Genomic DNA, 21,985 nt, shown 5'->3' on the forward strand with positions numbered 1-21,985 from the left:
GAAAGACAAACATTGCATGACCTCTCTCATATGCGGAATATAAACTAACACATAGACAGAGACAACAGTTTGGTGGTTACCAGGGGGAAGGGGCGGGGGCACAAGGGGTGAAGGGGCGCACTTATATGGTGACTGACAAATAATAATGTACAACTGGAATCTCACAATGTTATAAATTATTATGACATCAATAAAAAAATAAATAATAAATATTGACTCACCAACTTTCTCTGGATCTGATACACCAATTTCTATATCAAAAACATCTCCATTTGCTTCTTCTTCAATCTAGAAAAGATAACTTTTTTGGTGTTAATGATTTCAATTTATATTATTGTCATAACACTAACAATTATTTTTACCATCTATCTTTTATTAGGGTCACTGTCACAACAAATAACTTAAAAAGCCACTCAGCCTTTCATTTCTGAAAAACAATAAAAGCTTTCATATTTCCTGACTACATAAAAAAACACATACACAAAGATAATAGGAAAAGGATCATCTGGAGAAGTAACAGAATATCTTGTGTTCTTACAACTCCACAGATGGATAAAAAACATTTTAGTCTTCTATAGAAATACCGTAGTCTTTTTGTCGTTGTTCTATATACTGAATCTTCAGATTATTAAAATAATTAACTCCTTAATTATTTTTAATATTAGCATTTTTCAAAGTTGTATCTCTACTCTTCAATAACCAGGAGGTTATTACTTTTGCCAGGAGAATCCCACATACCTGCAGAAATTATTATACTTATAAGCAACTTTAGAATCATGATTTCTCTACCTAGTAAACATATATTCCTCCTGAAGCCAATGAAAGCATTATAAGCTCACTGAGAAAAGCAGTAGGTAGGAAAAATGATAACCTTATGAGACTACAAAGAAGCACTTTTTAATGCTATTAGAAATAAGCAATCCTAATAACACCTCTGCAGGAAAAGTTTTGTTATTCTCAAGAAAGCACAGAAATTGTTAAATCTTGCAAATTTTTTAAAGCAATATTAATATATACTCTAAGACTATCTAAAAGAAAAGTGAATTTTTCTAACCATAATCTTTTTTTCCACAGTTGCCCTCTTGCATAGATTTTTAAAAAGGAAACCTTATTTGCATTGTAATGTACATAAAGTATACAAATCCTAAGTGTACAGCTCAATAACGTTCATGAAGTGAATACATTTTTGTAACCAGAAACAAACATCATTACACCTCAGAAGGCCCTCCTACGCTTCCTCTCCAATCATAACCCATCCTCTCCCCTGCCAACATAACCACTAATATTTACAGCATGCTTTTATCAAATAAATTACTCAAAATATCACTTTACTGTGATTAAGTTTTCAAAGCACTTTCATACATTATCATTTTAACCAATACAGGAATCCTGAGAGATACACAAACTACTATCATAAGATCACAAATGAAAAACTCCTTGACTTAAGAAGAAAAGCGATGTGCCCAAGTCACTGGGTTAAAAAGTGGTGGGGATAAAATTAGAAGCAAAATCACCCAACTTGTTTCCCATTAAAATGTCTAAAAGGCCTTGGTTAGAAATGACTAACAGGAGAGTGATGTTGGGCAGAGAACGAAAACTTATTATTTACATATTAATTTAGAATACAAACATTTTTCCATACCTCTTCCCTGGATCTATCAAAGATCACAGGAGCAGACATACTCTTTGATTCAATTCTGGGAGCAATGAGTGTAGTAGGAGTCACAGGCGTGACTGCAGGAGAAGGTTCTGAGGAGAGGATAGGTTCCCTTTCTGGACTGTCCAGAGAAACTTCTTCTGTGGCTTCTAGATACAAATTAAACAAGTTAGTTAAGGACACTGGTAACAAACCCCCAATAGTCTATACAGCAGTTAATGAATTATGAAAAGTATTTGTATACTACCCACAACTAAATATCAAAATAATGTTATTTAAAAATAATAATTATAAATAATTTTCTGAATCCTTCCTTAGTTGTTTATTGAAACTTTAAAACCAACAGTGACTTTGTTGATTTCAGGAAGAATTCCAGTAGGTCAGCTTATGATCTAAACTACTGATAGGGATACAGCTAGTAGGAAAGCAATGATGTGGATAATTCCACATTCATTTGTGTTTGGATTTGTAATATAGCTTGTATGTGTGGTAACTTACCTTTCAAAATCTTTTATTCAGGCTAATATTGAGATTATTTTATACATACAAACACAAATTTTATGGCAGAAGGCTGCCCAGAACTATCTCAACTGGGATTAAAAACTTGTGATAGAAAATGCACAGTTAGTAATCTAAAGCAATTAACTGCTCAAGATTACTGGATATTAGTTGAATACACAAATATGACACAAAGCAAAGAGGTGTTTAGGTTTTAATTTAAAATGCTCATTCACTTAAAAAATCTAAAATTAAATATATTTGAAACCAAATCAAATCAATAAACTCAATGTCTACAAGCTATGTAACATTGTGCTAAATGCAATGGAGAAACACAAAGAAATGTAAAATATCATACCTGCCCTCAGGGAGTTTATAATCTAGTTGGGAAAACAAGACATAAGCATGTGGAATGTTAAATAATAATAAAAGACAAATTATAGCCAAGAGAACAATAAAAAGAATGTTACAAGATATTTAATTGTTATATGAACTACAGAACAAACACTACAATTTGAGTTGAGAGGGGAGATAATACTTTATGCTGGGTAAAAATCAGGAATAGTTTATGAAGTTGATCTGAGAAGATTTGAATGGATAGAGAAAGACTTGGGGAAAAATTCCATGAAAATGAAATAAGAGCATAAGCAAAAAGAAAAGTGTAAGTTACAATCAGTAGCCATAACAAAAACCACAGTTCTGCTGGTTTATAGAACTGATAGGCAGGACTGTAAGGGAAACAGGATCAGATCAGTGGTTTCTAACCTGAGATTCCTTTAGATTTCCAGAGGTTTAGAAGGTAGTAATGGTAGTCAGTGAACCATTTTAATTTTAATACCTCAAAAAGCATAGCAGTAAAAAATATATTTACCTAAGGTAAGATAAATATGTTAACATTTAAATATAAACAGGTTAACATTTTATCAAGCTACTCTTACTATTTACCTCAGGTTGATGAGATCCTTACTTGGCATAGCTCTCTTTATATGTTTATATTAAAAATAAAAATTAATAACCCAAATCTTTCAAGCTGTGGTAATCAGAGGAAGGAAAAGAGTATAGATGCTGAATAGTCTACAGATGACCCTAATATAACAAACTAAAAGCTTATATGCAACTTCAGGCTGTTAACATTGCTGGTATTTATTCTTTCTCCAAAGAAATGAAACCAATGAGCAACATAAGAAAGACAAGAGTATATCAAAGCTAGGGGGTGTGAGATCTTTAATCTACAAACAAACAAAACAATGAGCAGCAAACAAGACAAGAAGAAGTCCCAAAATTCTGTGAAAAAGGTACTATTATTTGCAACAGACCCATAGACAAAAAAAACTGTGAAAGACATGGTAACTTTACTCAGATATCAGTACAGATAAAGTCATTTTAACTTTTCAATCACATTTAACTTCACTGATGCCAAGTTTTGTGTTCTTTGCACAAACTCTGACAGGCTGCTCCATAAATAGTAAAGACCTCAAAATAGAAAAGCTAAATATGATCTAAGTAGCTAATATAAATAAAAATAAATGTATAGAGATTTAGGTTCAGTATACTAATATAGAGTCTGCCTTAAATTCTTCTCATAACCTCTTTTAGTAAAAGTAAACTAACATACTATAAATTCACAAAATTTAATTTAAACCAGACCTAAAGGTTCTGGAAGACCCAAAGGTACTAAACCCCAAGGTACTAAGTATAAAGACTAACTTTTCTTTGGAGGAGATACTTTGAGGACAAGTATAAATTATGCCAATGTCAGCTAAGTAATATTTCACTAATATGATAGACACCACAGAATTTTGTAAACAAAGGAATACTCAAACTTACAATTGGTATAATTTGCTGAAAAGCACAAGTGAAATAAGCTAAGTACCCTGGCAGAAACAAGTTCTAAAAGTCTAGGACAATTTCAATATTGGCAATTTGCTCACCCTCGCTCATCCCTCTAGGACAGTTTCCTAAAGCATGTTCAGTGAAGCTTAGTGCAGGATGTAACAAATGGCGTAGAGGGGCTCTGTAGTCAACCACACTTGGTGAACACTCTCTAAGTAAACTAACAATAGTAACATACATCACACTTGAACTTTTCCTGGTACCACTTCTGACATAACAGTACTTGAAATGCTACCGAAAACACATTAGCATACATATCAATACAATCTAATCTTCTCAAGGTTTTGAAATCAAAATGGCTAGATCACTGGAGCAATATCTATATTCTTTTCTCTGACAGAGGAAATAAATTAAGTCAATGTTCTATTACTAGACAATAGTTTTCACCATTCTGGTAACACATGTTACTCTCTATTATGGTTTCCTAGAACCATACTCCTCCATAGGAGCAGGAATGATATGCCTGTTTAAAGGCATGATAAATAAGATGCAAGTGTTTTTATTCATTCAAATAAAAAGGATCAGGTCTTAGAACATCTAATGAGGTCATTATGAAATGCAGTTGAGTTTAAGATAAAAGATAGGGCTGGCCCCATGGCTTGGCGGTTAAGTGCTCATGCTCCGCTACTGGCAGCCGGGGGTTCAGATCCTGGGCGTGCACCAAGGCACCGCGTCTCCGGCCATGCTGAGGCCTTGTCCTACATACAACTACTAGAAGGATGTGTGACTATGACATACAACTATCTACTGGGGCTTTGGGGGAAAAAAAAGAAGGAGGATTGGCAAGAGATGTTGGCAAGAGCCAGTCCTCCTCAGCAAAAAGAGGAAGATTAGCACAGATGTTAGCTCAGGGCTGATCTTCCTCACAAAAAAATTAACAAAAAGATAAAAGATAAAGCATAAAAAGTGTTTATGTTTGTAGATAATGAAACAGATGACTATGTTTATTGTTCAGTCTCCCATCTTTTTTTTTTAAGGAAAAAAACACTGACACTGACCATATTTGAATCACAATATTTAGTATAGATTACTAGGTAGACTAAAATACAAAAACAATTTCTCTAATGGGGCTAAGTGGGTGAATATCATTTTATATCCTCACTTGGCAAACTGTTCGATCAGCCATGCACACTGTTCAAAAAAAAAACCCTCTTTCCTTATAAACACACACACACACACACGCGCACACACACAGTTCTGTTAAGAGTTTCAGCAAACTCATTTATAGAGAATTCTGAGACTTCAAGGTGACAGAGTCTTGAATATAAAATGGATAATCCCAAACTTCTATGTATGACCCTATACTATTAGAGGAAATACACACAAATTTTAGATTAGTTCCTACTCAGCAGAGAAAGAACTGTGTTATCTTTTAGATTAAAACATACATGCCATGAAAAAACTTTTAATGACTGCCTGGAAAAAAGTCCATGAAAGGAAACAAAAAAGAATATTACAACTTTGGTTAACTGTGATTTTACACTAAGTTGTTAGGTAACTGCAAAAAAAAAGGGTGAAATACGGTATTTTTATTTATCATATTTTTAATTTTCTGACATGATAAATATATGAATTCATCTGTAGTGAAAACTGTTCATGGAACTAATCAAGCAGGAAATTGTATGGACCTTCGTGATGGAAGACTGTGTCTTCAAATATATTGGTACAAAAATAAAGAATGGTTTAAATATTCAACCACTAAAAAGGCCAAAGACATTAAATTTTAACTCAATAAAAGCCACTTGGGGTAAATTAAGCTATTAAACACATAAAGATTTACTATTTTAATTTTTTATCTCATTAATTCTAAGCAAGATTTTGTTTTTTAATATCCAAATACTAATTTGTACCTAAATTTTAATCTTAAACCAGACTGTTTTGAAGAGAGTCCAATGTTTTTAAAGGTGAGATGGACTACACTAAATCCTGCCCCCATATCAAAAATATTTATCAAGCAACAATTTTCTCACCTAAAAGTGACCCAAAATGGAACAGGTGGTTTACTGAAGTATTTTATTAAAGTAAACAGATTTCAAATATACAGACTATAAATTAAGTGATTTTTAAATCTAGAGTTTAATTTTGCTTTGTGACAACTTGTAAGTAACAAAGAATACAATTACTGCTATTTCTCAAAGTACAAATGCCACAACCATTAGTTTTTGAGTCTAAGTAGTGATCGAAACAATCAAACTATGAGATTTATTTTCAAATACTTAAAACCAGAAAGGATCACATTTTTGCTGCTCTCAACAGTCTATATTTTTCACAAGGCAAACTAACTGGAAATTTCCTATCCTTCTAAGTTGTTAACAAGAAGAGTTATCCCTAATACTTTACACAAAATTTCAGTTTTGCTTCAGAGAATATTTTCTATCAGGAAATATACGTACTACAATTGGCCACTATTAAAAAAACAAAGATATTTAGAATTACCTGCAAAAAGATCTTCTCTGTCATCATCTAGCACAACTTCTGCAGGTTTTGGACAACTGGAGTTTATACTAATACCTTCTGCAAGACCAGCTGGTTCTGGAGATGATGGACTTGACTGTTAAAAAACAGTAATAGATAATGGATTGGTAGGTTTATCTGTTATAATTATGTCTCTAGACACACAGAAATAGAACACTCTCTTGATAAGACGAGAAGAAAGAACAGCTATTTATAGTTCCTCCTCTGAGGGTAAAAATGAACCAAAAACACACTTTTACTCATCTTCTCCCTTCTTAACAAGTCATTTAAGATTTTAAAAAGAAAATCTTTTCTAGTCACCCCTTTAGAGATACTAATTTGTCATGTTGAGTTATAATTAACAAAAACAAAATTTAATGCTTTACATAGTCATATATAATAAGATTATTATATAACATTCAAAAATCAGATCTTGAAAACATATTGCATGTGTAAGATGTTCAAAGTACTGCTTTACTATAAGAGGAAAGTTTAACACTAGTTCAATTAAGACTACAAAAATTCTAAAATTTCTATAGTTTCAAACCAAAAATATGTCACCCCCCAAACATTTACATATCTACTAAGCTAAGGAACAATTTTTGTACTTCTTAACCTTAAAGTATAATAACCAACAAATCTAGATTGTAAAGCTTTTAGCTTTATTATGTAGTTTTCTTATAATAGTTAAGATCAATACTTTTTTTTTTTTTTTTAAAGTAACATAAAAAGGAAACTGTGTATGTCAAAAGTGCACAGCTAGGTATTTTCACAAACCCAACATACCCGTGTAATGAGCACCCAGATCAAGAAAGTGAACATTATCATCAACCCCAGAAGTTCCACTCAGGCTCCCTCCCATTCTTTACCCTCTCCCCACCCAGGCTTCTACCAGCACGGATTAATTTTTCTTGTTTTTGCTCTTCATAAAACTGGAATCATACAGAATATACTCTTTTGTGTTTGGTTTTTGTTCTTAATGATATGTATATAAGATTCTTCTACATTGCTGTGTATAAAAAATAACAGACCACTCATTCTCTTTGCTGTAAAATATTCCATTGTGTGACGATACCACAACTGATCCATTCTACTGCTGATGGGCATTTGGGTGGTTATCAGTTTTTTTTTTACCACTACCAATAGTGCTGTATGAACTTTCTAGTATACATATCTTTTAGCAAACATGTGAACAAATTTGTGTGTGGTATGTACCTAGGAAGGGAAGAGCTGGAACACCGGGTAGGTGAAGGTTCTGCTTTAGAAGATATCACTAAATAATCTTCTAAAGTAGTTGCATAATTTACACTCCCACCAGCAATATATGAAAACTTCAGTTGCTCCATATCCTTGTCAACACTTTGATATTTCAGCTATTATGGTGGGTAGAGGGTGTATCTCATTGTGGCTTGAATTTGCATTTCCTCATTTCCTCATTTCAGCTATTACAGTGGGTAGAGTGTGTATCTCATTCTGGCTTGAATTTGCATTTCCCTGATGAATAATGATGCTGAGCAATTTTTCATATGTTTAACGGCCATTTGGATATCTTCTTTTGTGAAGGATCTCTTCAAGTATTTTGCCTATTTTTCTATAGTTCCTATTAATTTGTAGGAGTTCTTTATATATTCTGGATACAAGTTCTTGGTCAGATACATATTGGAAATATTTTCTCCCACTCTGTGGCTTGCCTTTCCACTTTCTTAATGGCAGATTTTGATAAACAGAAGTTCTTCTTTTTTTTTTTTGTGAGGAAGATCAGCCCTGAGCTAACATCCATGCCAACCCTCCTCTTTTTGCTGAGGAATACTGGCCCTGGGCTAACATCTGTGCCTATCTTCCTCCACTTTATATGTGACATCGCCACGGCATGGCTTGACAACCGGTGCCTCGGTGCGCACCCAGGATCTGAAACCAGGCCGCCAGCGGTGGAGCGCGTGCACTCAACCACTACACCACGGGGCCGGCCCCCTAAATAGAAGTTCTTAATTTTAGTAAGGATAAATTATCAATTTTTTCTTTTATGATTACTAAGCTTTTTGTAGGACAAATAATCTTTTGAGGTCACTCCTAATTCATAAGATTTTCTCATCAGCTTTTTAAGTAAACTATCCTCTATGGCATACAGGCATTTCTTGAGAGCTTTCAAAAACAGTTTCAATTTCTTATGGAAAAATTTAAAAGAGAGGCTTTCCTTTCTCTCAGGAGCTCATTCTTACAGACCCAAACTCTCACAAAGGAGGCTTCTTGTTACCTTAGCAATTTCACTTGAAGGAATTTAAAAATAAATAATCTTATATATTACTTCTCCTGGAAGATGTTCTTGACAACCTCAACCTTATCTCTAGCTGAATCTGGTTAGGTGACTGGCCTGTATGTTCCCACAGAATATCTACTTCCACCATAATTTCTCTTACCACACTATATTATAAGCTATTTGCAGACTACAAACTCGATAAGGAAAGGAGAGTATCTTCTCCTGTTCACTACTTTTTACTCAGTTCCTGGCAGCAAACTCTCAGTGACTGTTAACTGAATTCTAAGAAAATGATTATGAATATGCTAAGAAGTGGCCACAAGTCTGTAAATCAGACTGTCAATAATACTGAAAAATCCGAAATAGTCTAAAGAACATCTATATAAAAATGTAGCAGAGGAGCCGGCCTGGTGGCGTAGTGGTTAAGTATGCGTGCTCCACTGCTGGCAACCAGGGTTCCGATCCCGGGTGCGCACTGACGCACCGCTTGTCAGGCCATGCTGTGGCAGCATCCCATATAAAGTGGAGGAAGATGGGCATGGATGTTAGCCCAGGGCCAGTCTTCCTCAGCAAAAAGAGGAGGATTCGCATGGATGTTAGCTCAGGGCTGACCTTCCTCACAAAAAAAAAAAAAAAAAAAGTAGCAGAATGGCTCCAATACCCATTCATGACAAAAACTCTCAGTAAACTAGGAATACAGGGGAACTTTCTCAACTGGAAAAAAAAATTATCTACAAAAAACCTATAGCTAACATCATACTTAATGGTGAGAAACTTGAAGCTTTCCCACTAAGATCAGGAACAAGGCCAGGAGGTCCCATTTGCCCCTACTTTTCAACATCAGACTGGAAGTCCTAGCTAATGCAGTAAGACAAGAAAAGGAAATAAAGGGTATACAGATTGAGAAGGAAGAAATAAAACTCTTTGTTCACAGACAACAAGATCGCCTAGAAAAGAACTGACAAAAAAACTCCCAGAACTAATAAGCAATTATAGCAAAGTTGCAAGACACAAAGTTAATATATAAAAGTTAATCACTTTCCTATATACCATCAAAGAACAAATAGAATTTGAAATTAAAAACATAATCCTATTTACATTAGCACCCCCCAAAATTAAAGACTTAGGTATAAATCTAATAAAATATATACAAGATCTATATGAGGAAAACTACAAAACTCTGATGAACGAAATCAAAGAAGAGCATATTCCATGTTTATGAATAAGAAGACTCAATATTGTCAAGATGTCAGTTCTACCAAATTTGATCTACAGATTCAACGCAATCCCAATCAAAATCCCAGCAAGTTGTTTTGTGGATATCAATAAAATGATCCTAAAGTTTTGCCTAAAGGCAAAAGGCTCAGAATAGCCAACACAATATTGAAGGAGAAGAATAAAGTTGGAGGACTGAAGCTACCTGACTTTAAGATTCTCTATAAAGCTACAATAATCAACACCATGGTATTGGTGAAAGAATAAACAGATCAATGGAAAAGAACAGAGAGCTCCAAAATAGTCCCACATAAATATAGCCAGTTGATCTGTGACAAAGGAGCAAAGGCAATACAATGGAGTCTTTCAACAAACAGTGCTGGGACAACTGACATCCACATGCAAAAATATGAATCTAGACACAGACCTTACATCCTTCACAAAAATCAACTCAAAATGGATCACAGTCCTAAATGTAAAGCACAAAAGTATAAAATTCCTAGAAGATAACATAAGAGAAAATCTAGAAGACCTTGGGTTTGGCAATGAGTTTTTAGAAAACAAAGGCACAATCCATGAAGGAGAGAATTGATATGACAGACTTCATTAAAGTTTAAAAACTTCTGCTCTGCAAAAGATCTGTCAGGAGAACAGAAAAACAAGCCACAGACTGGGAGAAAAATATTTGCAAAAGACACATCTGATAAAAGACTGTTATCCAAAATATACAAAGAACTCTTAAAACTCAACAGTAAAAGGGGCTGGCCCTGTGGCTTAGCGGTTAAGTGCGCGTGCTCCGCTGCTGGCGGCCCGGGTTCGGATCCCAGGCGCGCACCGACGCACCGCTCCTCCAGCCATGCTGAGGCTGCGTCCCACATACAGCAACTAGAAGGATGTGCATCTATGACATACAACTATCTACTGGGGCTTTGGGGGAAAAAACAAACAAAAAAAAAACTCAACAGTAAGAAAATGAACAACCCAATTAAAAAATGAGCCAAAGACCTTAACAGACACCTCACCAAAGACATACACGTGGCAAATCAGCATATGAAAAGATGCCCCACATCACATCATCAGGGAAATGCAAATTAAAACAACAACAAAATACACTATACCTCATCATGATACACACTCTATACACCTATTGGAATGACCAAAATCTGGAAACTGACACCAAATGCTGGCAAGGATGTGGAGCAATAGGAACTCTCATTCATTGCTGGTGGGAATGCAAAATGGTACAGCCACTTTGGAAGACAATTTGGCAGTTTCTAATAAAACTAAACATACTCTTACAGATGGTCCAGCAATTGTCCTCTTTAGTATTTATCCAGAGGAGCTGAAAACTTATGTTCACACGAAAACCTGCATACAATGTTTACAGTAGCTTTATTTATAATTATCAAAACCTGGAAACAACCAAGATATCCTTCAGTAGATGAAAGGGTAAATAAACTGTGGTACATCCAGACAATGGAATATTATTCAGCACTAAAAGGAAATGAGCTATCTAGCCATGAAAAGACACAGGAGAAAACTTAAATGCACATTACTAAGTGAAAGAAGCCAGTCTGAAAAGGCTCCATGTTGTATGATTCCAACTATATGACATTCTGGAAAGGGCAAAACTATGAAGACAGTAAAAAGATCAGTGGGTTATGGGTGAGGGAGGGATGAATAGGCAGAGCACAGAGGATTATTAGGACAGTGAAATTACTCTGTATGATACTATAATGGTAGAAACATGTCATTATACATTTGTCCAAACCCATAAAACATACAACACCAAGAGTGAATCCTAATGTAAACTATGGACTTTGGGTGATTATGACACGTCAATGTAGTTTCACCAACTGTAACAAATGTACCAGTCTGGTGGAAGACATTGATAACGAGGGATAACGCATGTGTAGGGGCAATATATGGGAAATCTCTGTACCTTCCACTCAATTTTGCTACGGACTTAAAACAACTCTAAAAAATAATGTCTATTTTTAAAAAATGTAGCAGAGTGGCATTTACTGACAATGTAAGAGAAAATTAGGTACCTACACACAATCCAGTTTTCTGAAAAATATTCATTAAAAATAAACGTTGTTTTCTGCTCCTTTTCTTTGCCCTCCGATAAACTAACATATACTTGTATTGAATAAGATACCGGTACTAAAGTCCTACATATAACTTGTACACTCAACTTCATTTTCAACAAAGGTCTCTGCCTTTAAAATTTCAAAATTTCCTAGGAACCAGTAACTCCTGATTCTAGTTCTGCCTACACACTAACTTGTCTACGCTTACATAATGAATTTCCTTGGGTACCAATTTTTCACCTATGTAATGAGAAGTGCATCAGATAACTGCTAATATATTCTTTTTAGCTATTTTATTATTTTATAATTTCTAAAGCCAGAGTCACCTCACTTGATTTCCTTTTGCATTTCTCAACTTGCTAGATATTAACTTTGAGGGAAAAAGAAATGAACGAATCTTGAGAGAAACAAAACAGCAAAATTTTTAAAAATTAAATACAATTTTAAAAATAGTAAATCTCAATTCGTTGCTATAATTTAATGCTTACATAAATGAATTTGTGACCAAATCTCAAGGGAAAAGACAATCAACAGATGCCTACCCCAAGATAACCCAGATGTTGGAAGTGTTAGTCAAAAAAATCTTTAAAAAACGTTTCTCACTGTGCTCCATGAGGTAAAGGCAAATACATTTGAAATGAATAAAAAGATAGACGTTCTCAGCAAAGAAAAAGAAGTTACCAAAAAAATAACCAAATAAAAATTTCAGAATGGGAAAAAAGTTATCTGAAATAAAAAGTTCACAGAATGGGTTCAATAACAGAATGAAGATGCCAGAAAAAAGTATCAGTGAAGTTGAAAATAAATCCATAGAAAGTATCTGAGTAACGATGAAAAAAAGTTGAAAAGAACAAAGCCTCAGAGACCTGTAGGGACAATATCAAAAAGTCTAACATTCATGTCATTGGAGTCCCAGAAGGAGAGAGAAAAGATTATTGCAGAAATATTCATGGAAATAATGGCTGAAAATTCCTGAATTTGGTGAAGGACATAAATTTATAGATTCAAGAATCTTAGCAAACCCCCATGAGGATAAAATCAAAGAACAATACGCCTACACACATCATCATCAAACTGCTGAAAGTGAGATATAGAAAAAAAGTGAAAGTAGCTAAAGAAAAAACATATTTTCACACAGGACACCAATTCAAATGACTGTAGATTTCTCATCAAAAATCACAAAGGCTAGAAAACTGTGGAAGAACACTTTCAAAGTGCTGAAAGAAAGAACTATCAACCCAGATACCAATAAACAGCAAAAACATCCTTCAGGAATGAAGGTGAAATAGTTTTCAGATGAAGTACAAATAAGAGAATTCATCAACATGTCTATTCTAAAAAAATGCTACAAGAAATCCTTTATGCTGAAGAAAAAGGAAACAAGAGGGAACACTGGATGAAGGAAAAGCAATAGAAATAGTAAATATCTGAATAACTAAAAGGCTACTTTTTCCCTCTTAAATTCTTTAAAATAGGTAAGACTGTTCAAAGTAAAAACTGTAATACAAGATACAGCTATAGACTATTTACAATCTATAATGTATTCTTATCATAAGTGAATGTCCATATCATGCTAATATCTTGGGTATTCATAGTTCTCTGACACTAGAATCAGAGAAAGAAAAACTAACATGTTTATACAACAAAAAGGATCCTTTTGTCTCACAGTTCAGAGTCCAAGAGTGAAGGGCAGGATGGGAATGGTATGGACAGCGGGCAACTCCGGTAGCAACTGTGGTGGCAGCAGTCACCCCACTGTGGAGCAGCTATGAGACATGCACTTCCTTTGGGTGCCCATCCATCAGCAGCTTGGAGTGTCCTGCCCCACTGCTCAGGGAACAACCATGGAGCAGTCACTCATTAAAGGCTGTCAGGACTCACTTTTCCCTGACTTTCCATGCCTCCTTCAGTTTCCCAGTGAGTGCAAGCTGTTCTCCGCTGGAAGGAAAGGAGTATGGAGAGGGTGGCAGTTGAACGAGGAAGTGATGGTGGAAGGGAACACTGATGGCTTCTTTGCCTGGAGCACAGGTTCTGGGTGATCAGAACTATAGTTGTCCAAGATATGCATTTGAGGAGACATAAATATTTTTAATAAATGTATATTCTTTTCCCCCCTTACATCCTCACCTAGTAGTGTGCTGGAGATTATTTTTATAAAAAGTTCCAAGGTTGTCACTAGTATCTCTTCAATTAACAAGCAGTGCTTTAGATTCCAAACAAGATTAAAGAGGCCCACTAGAGCCTCTCTCTCCTACTTGTTAACACTAAAAGCTCTGGATAGAATACAAAAAACAATGATTTAAAAGTAAACAGGGCTGGCCCCGTGGCTTAGCGGTTAAGTGCGTGCGCTCCGATTCAGGCAGCCCGGGTTCGGATCCCGGGCGCGCACAGACGCACTGCTTCTCTGGCCATGCTGAGGCCGTGTCCCACATACAGCAACTAGAAGAATGTGCAACTATGACATACAACTATCTCCTGGGGCTTTGGGGGAAAAATAAATAAATAAATAAAATTATTAAAAAATAAATAAATAAATAAATAAAGTAAATAATAGCAGGCAGATACGGGAGGGAGCTAAAAATGTGAAAAAAGACCCTTATAAGGGTGAATTTTACCATTTTTTTCTTTCTTTTCTCTCCCAGCTTTGCTCGAGAACGGTACCAATTGCAGACCTACACAAAGAATTTGTGCAGCAATGACTCCAAGAAAAACTGTCTTTCTGGCTGTAACACCAGCGTCTCTGCAACCTAGAGAACGTGGGTGGAAAATTCCTTTTCCTTTTCTTCCCTTCCCCGTCTTTTCTCTCCTGGCCCTGCCCTGAGGCCAGATCTAGTTGCTTAGCTACATGACAGCGCAGTTATAAGAGCACTAACATCCAACACCCCAAGAGAAAATCTACTTCTTTGGCCAGTTGAACCAGGAAAAGGGGACCCAGTTGTCTGAAGAGTAATCCTCATTAATATTTTCTCTCCCTTCTTTAACTGCTTTTCTGCAAGGGTGGCCCAAGCTGAGCAAAAGCGTGTGACAGTGCAGTCCAATAAAACTCTGAGAGAAGTCTATATTTCTGGGAAACAGCCTTGGAAGAAAGAGATAAGTCTCCTTCCCAAGCAAAGACCAGGTTTGTTTACAGTCCAGTATAATAAAGATATTGTCTCCTGTGGAGCAAAAAACAGACAGACTTATTGACTATTATAAATGATTTGGGTTCCTTAAGCCCAGGTTCCTCAGCTGTGACACAAACCAAAGGCAGGTGCAACATCAGCCTGGGCCCCTCTACCTCATCACCCTGGCAAGAGAGGGGCAAGGGAAATAGTCACAAACACAATACTCATGCTACTTGCTATGCTTTGAGTCATAAAGTCTTTTATCATGTCTTCTTCCAGTAACCAAAAACCAAGCCAATTTGTTAGCCTACAAGAAGGATAAAATTTCAGACCCTTCACAGTTCTAGAAAGAAAAAGTCTGTGAATCTGAAGTTAAGTCACTAAAAAATATCCAATCTGAATAACAGAAAAGAAAAAAGATTGAAAAAATAAATGAGTAGAACCTCAGGGATCTGTAGACAATATATAAAGTCTAACATTTATGTCACTGGAGTCCTAGAAAGAGAGCAGTGCAGAAAAATATTTCAAGAAATGATGGCTAAAAACTTCTCAAATTTGGCAAAAGACATAAATTTACAGATTCGGGAAAAAGCAAATTCCAAACAGGACAACTTCAGAGAAAACAAGACCCAGCTACATCATAAAAAATGGCTGAATATCAAATATTAAAAAACAAAAAACTTGAAGCAGCCAAAGAAAAATAAAATTACATTTAGGGAAACAATGGGAAGGACTGCATATTTTTCATCACAAATAAGAGACCAGAGGACAATGGCACAAAATCTTTGAAGTTTGGAAAGAAAAGAATTGTCAACACAGAATTTTATATCCAGTAAAACTATCCTTCTGGAACAAAGGTGAAATAAAGATATCTTCAGATGAAAAATACTATAGGAATCTGCCATCACTAGGCCAGCTCTAAAAGAAAAGTGCTTCTTTAGCCTGAAGATATATGATATGAGAAAGTAACAAAAACCTGGACCTTCAGCAAGAAAGAGCCACAGAAATGGTAACTAACTGGGGAAATACAATAGACCATTTTTCTTCTCTTAAGTTATTTAAAATGTTTATGACTACAAAAGTAAAAATCATAACAATGCCTGGTAAGGTTTTCAGTGTATGGAGATGTAATACATATGAAAACCATAACATAATGGAAGGGAGGTAAATGGACCTGTATGGTCTTAAGGCTCTGCATTTTATTTGTAGAAGTACAATATTAACTCTAATTGGACTTTACATGGTTAGGTATATATGCTGTAAACCTCAGAGCAACCACTTAAAAAGAAAAACAGTAAACAAATAAAATGGTAGATCTAATCCAACCATACCAATAATTACATTAAATGTAAATAGTCTAAACACACCAATTAGAAGACAGAGGTGGCTAAATTGGATATAAAAATAACAACACACAATGACATGCTGCCTACAAAAAAAAATCTACTTTAAAGACATAGATAAGTTCAAAGTAAAAGAATGGAAAAAATATGTTATGCAAACAACCAATAAAGAGCTGGAGTGCTAGATTAACATCAGATAAAGTAAACTTCAGAATAAGGAGTCTTATCAGCAATAAAGAGGGGCATCATATAATAAAAGGATCAATTTACCAAGAATCATAACAATACTAAATGTCTATGTGTCCAACAGAGCTTTACAATACATGAAGGAAACACTGAACTAAGAGGAGAAACAAAAAATTAAAAATCTACAAACAATAATACTTGGAAACTTCAACACTTTTCCTTCAGTAATTGACAGAACAGATAGCTATAATAAGGAAAGATAGAGAAGACCTGGAAAACACTATCAACCAACTTGACTTAACATTTACAGAACATTCCAACAATAACACCAGACCAATACATTCTTTTCAAGAACACACAGAATATTCATCATAATATACCATATTCTGGACCATCAGACAAACCTTAACAGATTTTAAAAAACTGAAATCATAAAACATTCTCTGACCATAATCAAATTAAACTGGAAATCAGTAACAGAAAGCTAGAAACAACAGCCTATACAAAATACTAGCAAATTGAATGCAGCAATATATAAAAAGGATAAATACATTACGACTGCGTGGGGTTTATCCCAGGAATACAAGGTTTATTCAACATTTAAAAGTCAAAATAATCCACTTTATCAATAAACTAAAGAAGAAAATCTTAGATGCAGAAAAAACATTTGCCAAAATCAACATCCATTCATGGATACAAAATTTCAGAAAACTAGGAATAGAAGAGGACTTATTTAACCTGATGGTCATCTACAAAAAAACCTTACAGATAATATATTTAAAGGAAGAAAAAATGAATATTTCCTCGTATGATCATGAAAAGGGAAAGGATATCTACTCTCACTACTTCTGTTCAATATACTGGTGGTCCTAGATACGGCATTAAGGCAAGAGCAACAAAAGGCATGAAGATTGGAAAGAAAGATATAAAATTCTAATCACAGATAACATGGTTATCTACACAGAAAATCCCAAGGACTCTACAAAAAACTTAGTAGAACTAACGAGTGGTTAGCACAGCTGCATGATACAGGGTCAACATGACACCAAGGGGCATATGTAAAAAGAAATAAAAACTCCAAAAAACTATGAAATACTTAGGTATAAACTAACAAAATATGTGCTAGACCTGCCTGCTGAAAACAACAAACACAAAAAAAATCAGAGACCTAAATAAATGGAGAGAAATAGTATATATACAGCTTAAAGGCTCAATATTGTTAATAAGTTGTTAATTCTCCCCAAACTAATCTATGGATTCATCACAACCCCAATTAAAACCTCAGCAGAAATTTTTGATAGGAATCAATAAATCTAAAACTATATGGAAAGGCAAAATAACTAGAATAGCCAAAACAATTCTGAAAAGAACCAAGTCAGTGGATTCACACTACCCGATTTCAAGACTCAGTTACAGTAACCAAGACAGCACAGAACTGGCAAAATGACAGTCAACATATCAATCAAACAGAACAGAGTCCAGAAATAGATCATACATATATGCTCAATTGTTTTTTGACAAAGATGCAAAGACAACCCAATGGAGAAACTTTTTGAGTCTAGCTTCCTTAACTTAGCATAAAGCATCTGAGATTCATCACTGTTGTTACATGTATTAAAAAATACTATCAACCAACTTGACCTAACATTTATAGAACACTCCACCCAACATCAGACTACATACATTCTTTTCAAGTGTACACATAATATTTACCATAACAGACCATATTCTGAGCCATAAAACAAACCTTAACAACATAATTATCTTTGAACAAAGAGTGCTGAATAACTGGATATCTACAAGCAAAAAAAAAAGGAACCTCAACTCATACAACTTCTAGAAGAAAACATAAGCAAAACCTTTCTGACCTTAGGTCAACGTTAGCAAAGGATTTCATGTGTGACATCTAAAGTACTATCAATAAAAAAAGAAAGGATAACTTGAACTTCACCAAAATATTAAACTTTTGCTCTGTGAAAGATACTGTTAATAGCATAAAAAGACAAGCCGCAGACGGAAAAAATACATGCAAAATATATCTGGCAAAGGATCTGTATTTAGAATACAGAAAGAATTTTCAAAACTCAACAAGGAAACCCAATTTTTTAAATTGGCAAAAGATGTGAAAGCACACTTCACCAAAGAAGATAATTTTCAGATGGTGAATATGTACATGAAAAGATACTCAGCTTCATTAATCATGAGAGAATGTACATTAAAACCACAATGAGATAACACTACATACCTGTCAGAATGGCTGAAAATCAGTGGTGTGCTGCTAAGTGTTTAGCAACCAGGTCTTTGGGAGAGAAGATCTTTTTTTTTAAAGATTTTATTTATTTATTTTTCCCCCCAAAGTCCCAGTAGATAGTTGTATGTCATAGCTGCACATCCTTCTAGTTGCTGTATGTGGGACGCGGCCTCAGCATGGCTGGAGAAGCGGTGCATCGGTGCGCGCCCGGGATCCGAACCCAGGCCGCCAGCAGCGGAGCTCGCGCACTTAACTGCTAAGCAATGGGGCCGGCCCAGGGAGAGAAGATCTTGATTTTTAGCTTTTGCTGATTTCTGTGGCATAAACACGCCCACTGGGCTGATCACCCCTCACTGAATGTGGAGTTGGGAAGATATGTACTTTCCACTATACAGATGCAATAGACATATAACCTTAAGAGCACAGAAAATAGTAAAAGAATTAGGAAGTGATGAGTTTTAAATATTTATTACCTTTGTTTTTAATATAATTTATTTAATTATAAGTTTATATAATTTAATTTTTAACAATGGCTGTGTTTACTAACCAGCTTACAAAATTTCTGAAAATTCAATAATCAGCTCTTTCGAACCAGTATAAGCCAGCCCCAAGCTCAACACTGCCTAAAATAAAAACTGACTCTGGCACCAGCCCGGTGGCGTAGTGGTTAAGTTCGCGCACTCTGCTTCAGCAGTCCAGGGTTTGGATCCCAGGCAGGGACCTACACACCGTTTGTCAAGCCATGCTGTGGCAGCGTCCCACATACAAAAACTAGAGGAAGACTGGCACAGATGTTAGCTCAGGGACAATCTTCCTCAAGCAAAAAGAGGAAGATTGGCCACAGATGTTAGCTCAGGACCAATCTTCCTCACCAAAAAAACAAAACAAAACAAAACCGACACTAAGGAGTGTTGACAAGGACACGAAACAACTAGAATTCTCATTCATTGCTAATGGGAATGCAAAATGATACAGCTGCTTTGGAAACCAGTTTGGCAGTTTTCTTTCTTTTTTTCCTTCTTGCTCTCCCTTTCTTTCTTAGAATCTTTTATAATTTTATTAGATTTCAGAGATGAAATGAATGGAAACCTGACCAGAAACTAAAATAGACAAATCCAGCTGCATCAAAGGTTCCTTGGGGCTAGCTTTCAGGATTCAAACACTCAATAACACATACAAAGTGTAATTCTCTGAATAGGAATAAAATTTTGATATTAAAATAACTTTTATGATGCCAGGAAATACAGTAACATGCTTTTGTCTTAAAGCATCATGCTTTTGTTTTAATGAAACCATAGATTATCAATTCTCAGACTTGGAGAACACTGTCCTAATGGGTATGGTCTCAAGTTACGTTACTACTACAGCCATTAACTTGTGGGACTAAAAGCAAATGACTTCACGTTCCTGTGCCTTATCTCCCTTGAACTTTCTGGCAGAAAGTTTGGCAGTTTTTTACAAAGTTAAAGATATATTTACCATACAACTCAGCAATCCTACTTCTAAGAATTTACCCAAAAGAAATGAAACTTTGTTCATACAAACATACAAATGAAAACCTGTACATAAATGTTTATATCAGCTTTAGTCATTAATGCTCAAAACTGGAAACAGAAATGTCCTTCAACAACAAACAACTGTGATATATACATACAATGGAATACTAAATTCAGCAATAAAAAGGAACAAACTATTGATACATGCAACAACATTGATGAATCTCAGATGCTTTATGCTTTTAAAGAAAGACTTAAAAAGTTTCATACTGTATGATTCCATTTATATGACATTCTGGAAAAGACAAAACTATAGGCAGAAAAACAGATCATGGTTGCCAGAGGCTGGGAGTAGGAGGGGCTAACTACATGAGAGAATTTTTTTTGGATGATGGAAGTGTTCCCTATCTTGATCCAGGTGGTAGCGAACTTTACTAAATTGAGGTAAATTTTACCTCAACTAAAAACTATCATCACAGGAAAAAAACAAGAGCTCAATTTCATAGGAAAGTGGGCCTTTGCAAAATTAACATTAAAGACAAATTTTATTCTTTATAAGACAAAAGTCTGCCAAAAAAATTGAGCATCTCTGCCTCAAGCAACTTCATAGAATAACATTTTTTATAGTCACTAAAAATAATTCATTCTAAAATCCTTAAATTTAATGGTTTCAAGGGAAAGTAGTCAACTAGAATTATATCTCTTCATAAATCTCTCTCTACTAATTTTCCATACTGTTCCCTTAAAAACCTGGTCACAAATGTTTTTTCTCTGAAACACAGGTAATTCATAATAACATTTTCAAATAAATACATTTAAAGTTGGAGGCCTACCTAAAGATTAGAAAACAGAATAAAAAAACAAATTATACACTGTTACTACCTGTTGTGTTGGAACAACAGATACAGTTTCTCTTTATCAAGAGTCGCTTGTTCTATTCTACTTACTCTCTCTTGATAATGTCACCTACTTTTCACGGTTTCAAAGACCATCTCTATGCAATTAAGTCACTCCAGTCTTTTATACTATTTCTGTACCATGTGCATACTTCAATTACACATGTGTCACCTGGTATTGCAGGTACTTGTTCATACAGCTCTGTTTACTATATTGACTCCTGTTGGTTCATACACTCCATGAGGGCAAGGACTAGATTTCCACGCACAGTCTGGTTTAGTGTTATCTTTCAATAAATTTATGACAGATTCCCAAATCTACATCTCTAGCCCATCTAGCTTTTCTAGCTGCCTGATGTTATCTTCATTGGTGTAATGTATCCCTAAGTGTAATAAACTTATAATTCCTTCTCCTAACAATCACCTGAAGAGAGGGAGGCATTTTAAGTCTTTAGATGTCTATGTTTTAATCTGCTACTGCATCAATTTCCTTTGCTCCTTTATTATTTCCAGGTTCCTTTCTGAGGCCTTTAACCTCAGACTTAACCTCCAACTCATCAACCTATGAATGATACCTCCCACTCAAATTTATCCTCAGACTGCTAGCACATTCATCTTCCTAGGTGATCACGTTACTGCCAT

At 35.1% G+C, this 21,985-nt stretch overlaps 1 protein-coding gene across 1 annotated transcript in view; it reads right to left on the bottom strand.

Moving 5' to 3' along the window:
• The window catches only part of SNX2 (sorting nexin 2), a 61,755-nt gene that overhangs the window by 33,910 nt on the left and 5,860 nt on the right, over nt 1-21,985 (bottom strand). The window contains exons 2-4 of the mRNA XM_004420268.3: nt 6,485-6,599; nt 1,643-1,806; nt 222-288 (exon numbers count right to left, since the gene is read on the bottom strand). Of these exons, the coding sequence (XP_004420325.1) occupies nt 222-288; nt 1,643-1,806; nt 6,485-6,599 (346 nt within the window). The remainder of the gene's footprint in view (nt 1-221; nt 289-1,642; nt 1,807-6,484; nt 6,600-21,985) is intronic.

Source organism: Ceratotherium simum, chromosome 4 (genome assembly GCF_057802395.1).
Source record: "Ceratotherium simum simum isolate JZ-2026a chromosome 4, ASM5780239v1, whole genome shotgun sequence".
NCBI lineage: Eukaryota > Metazoa > Chordata > Mammalia > Perissodactyla > Rhinocerotidae > Ceratotherium > Ceratotherium simum.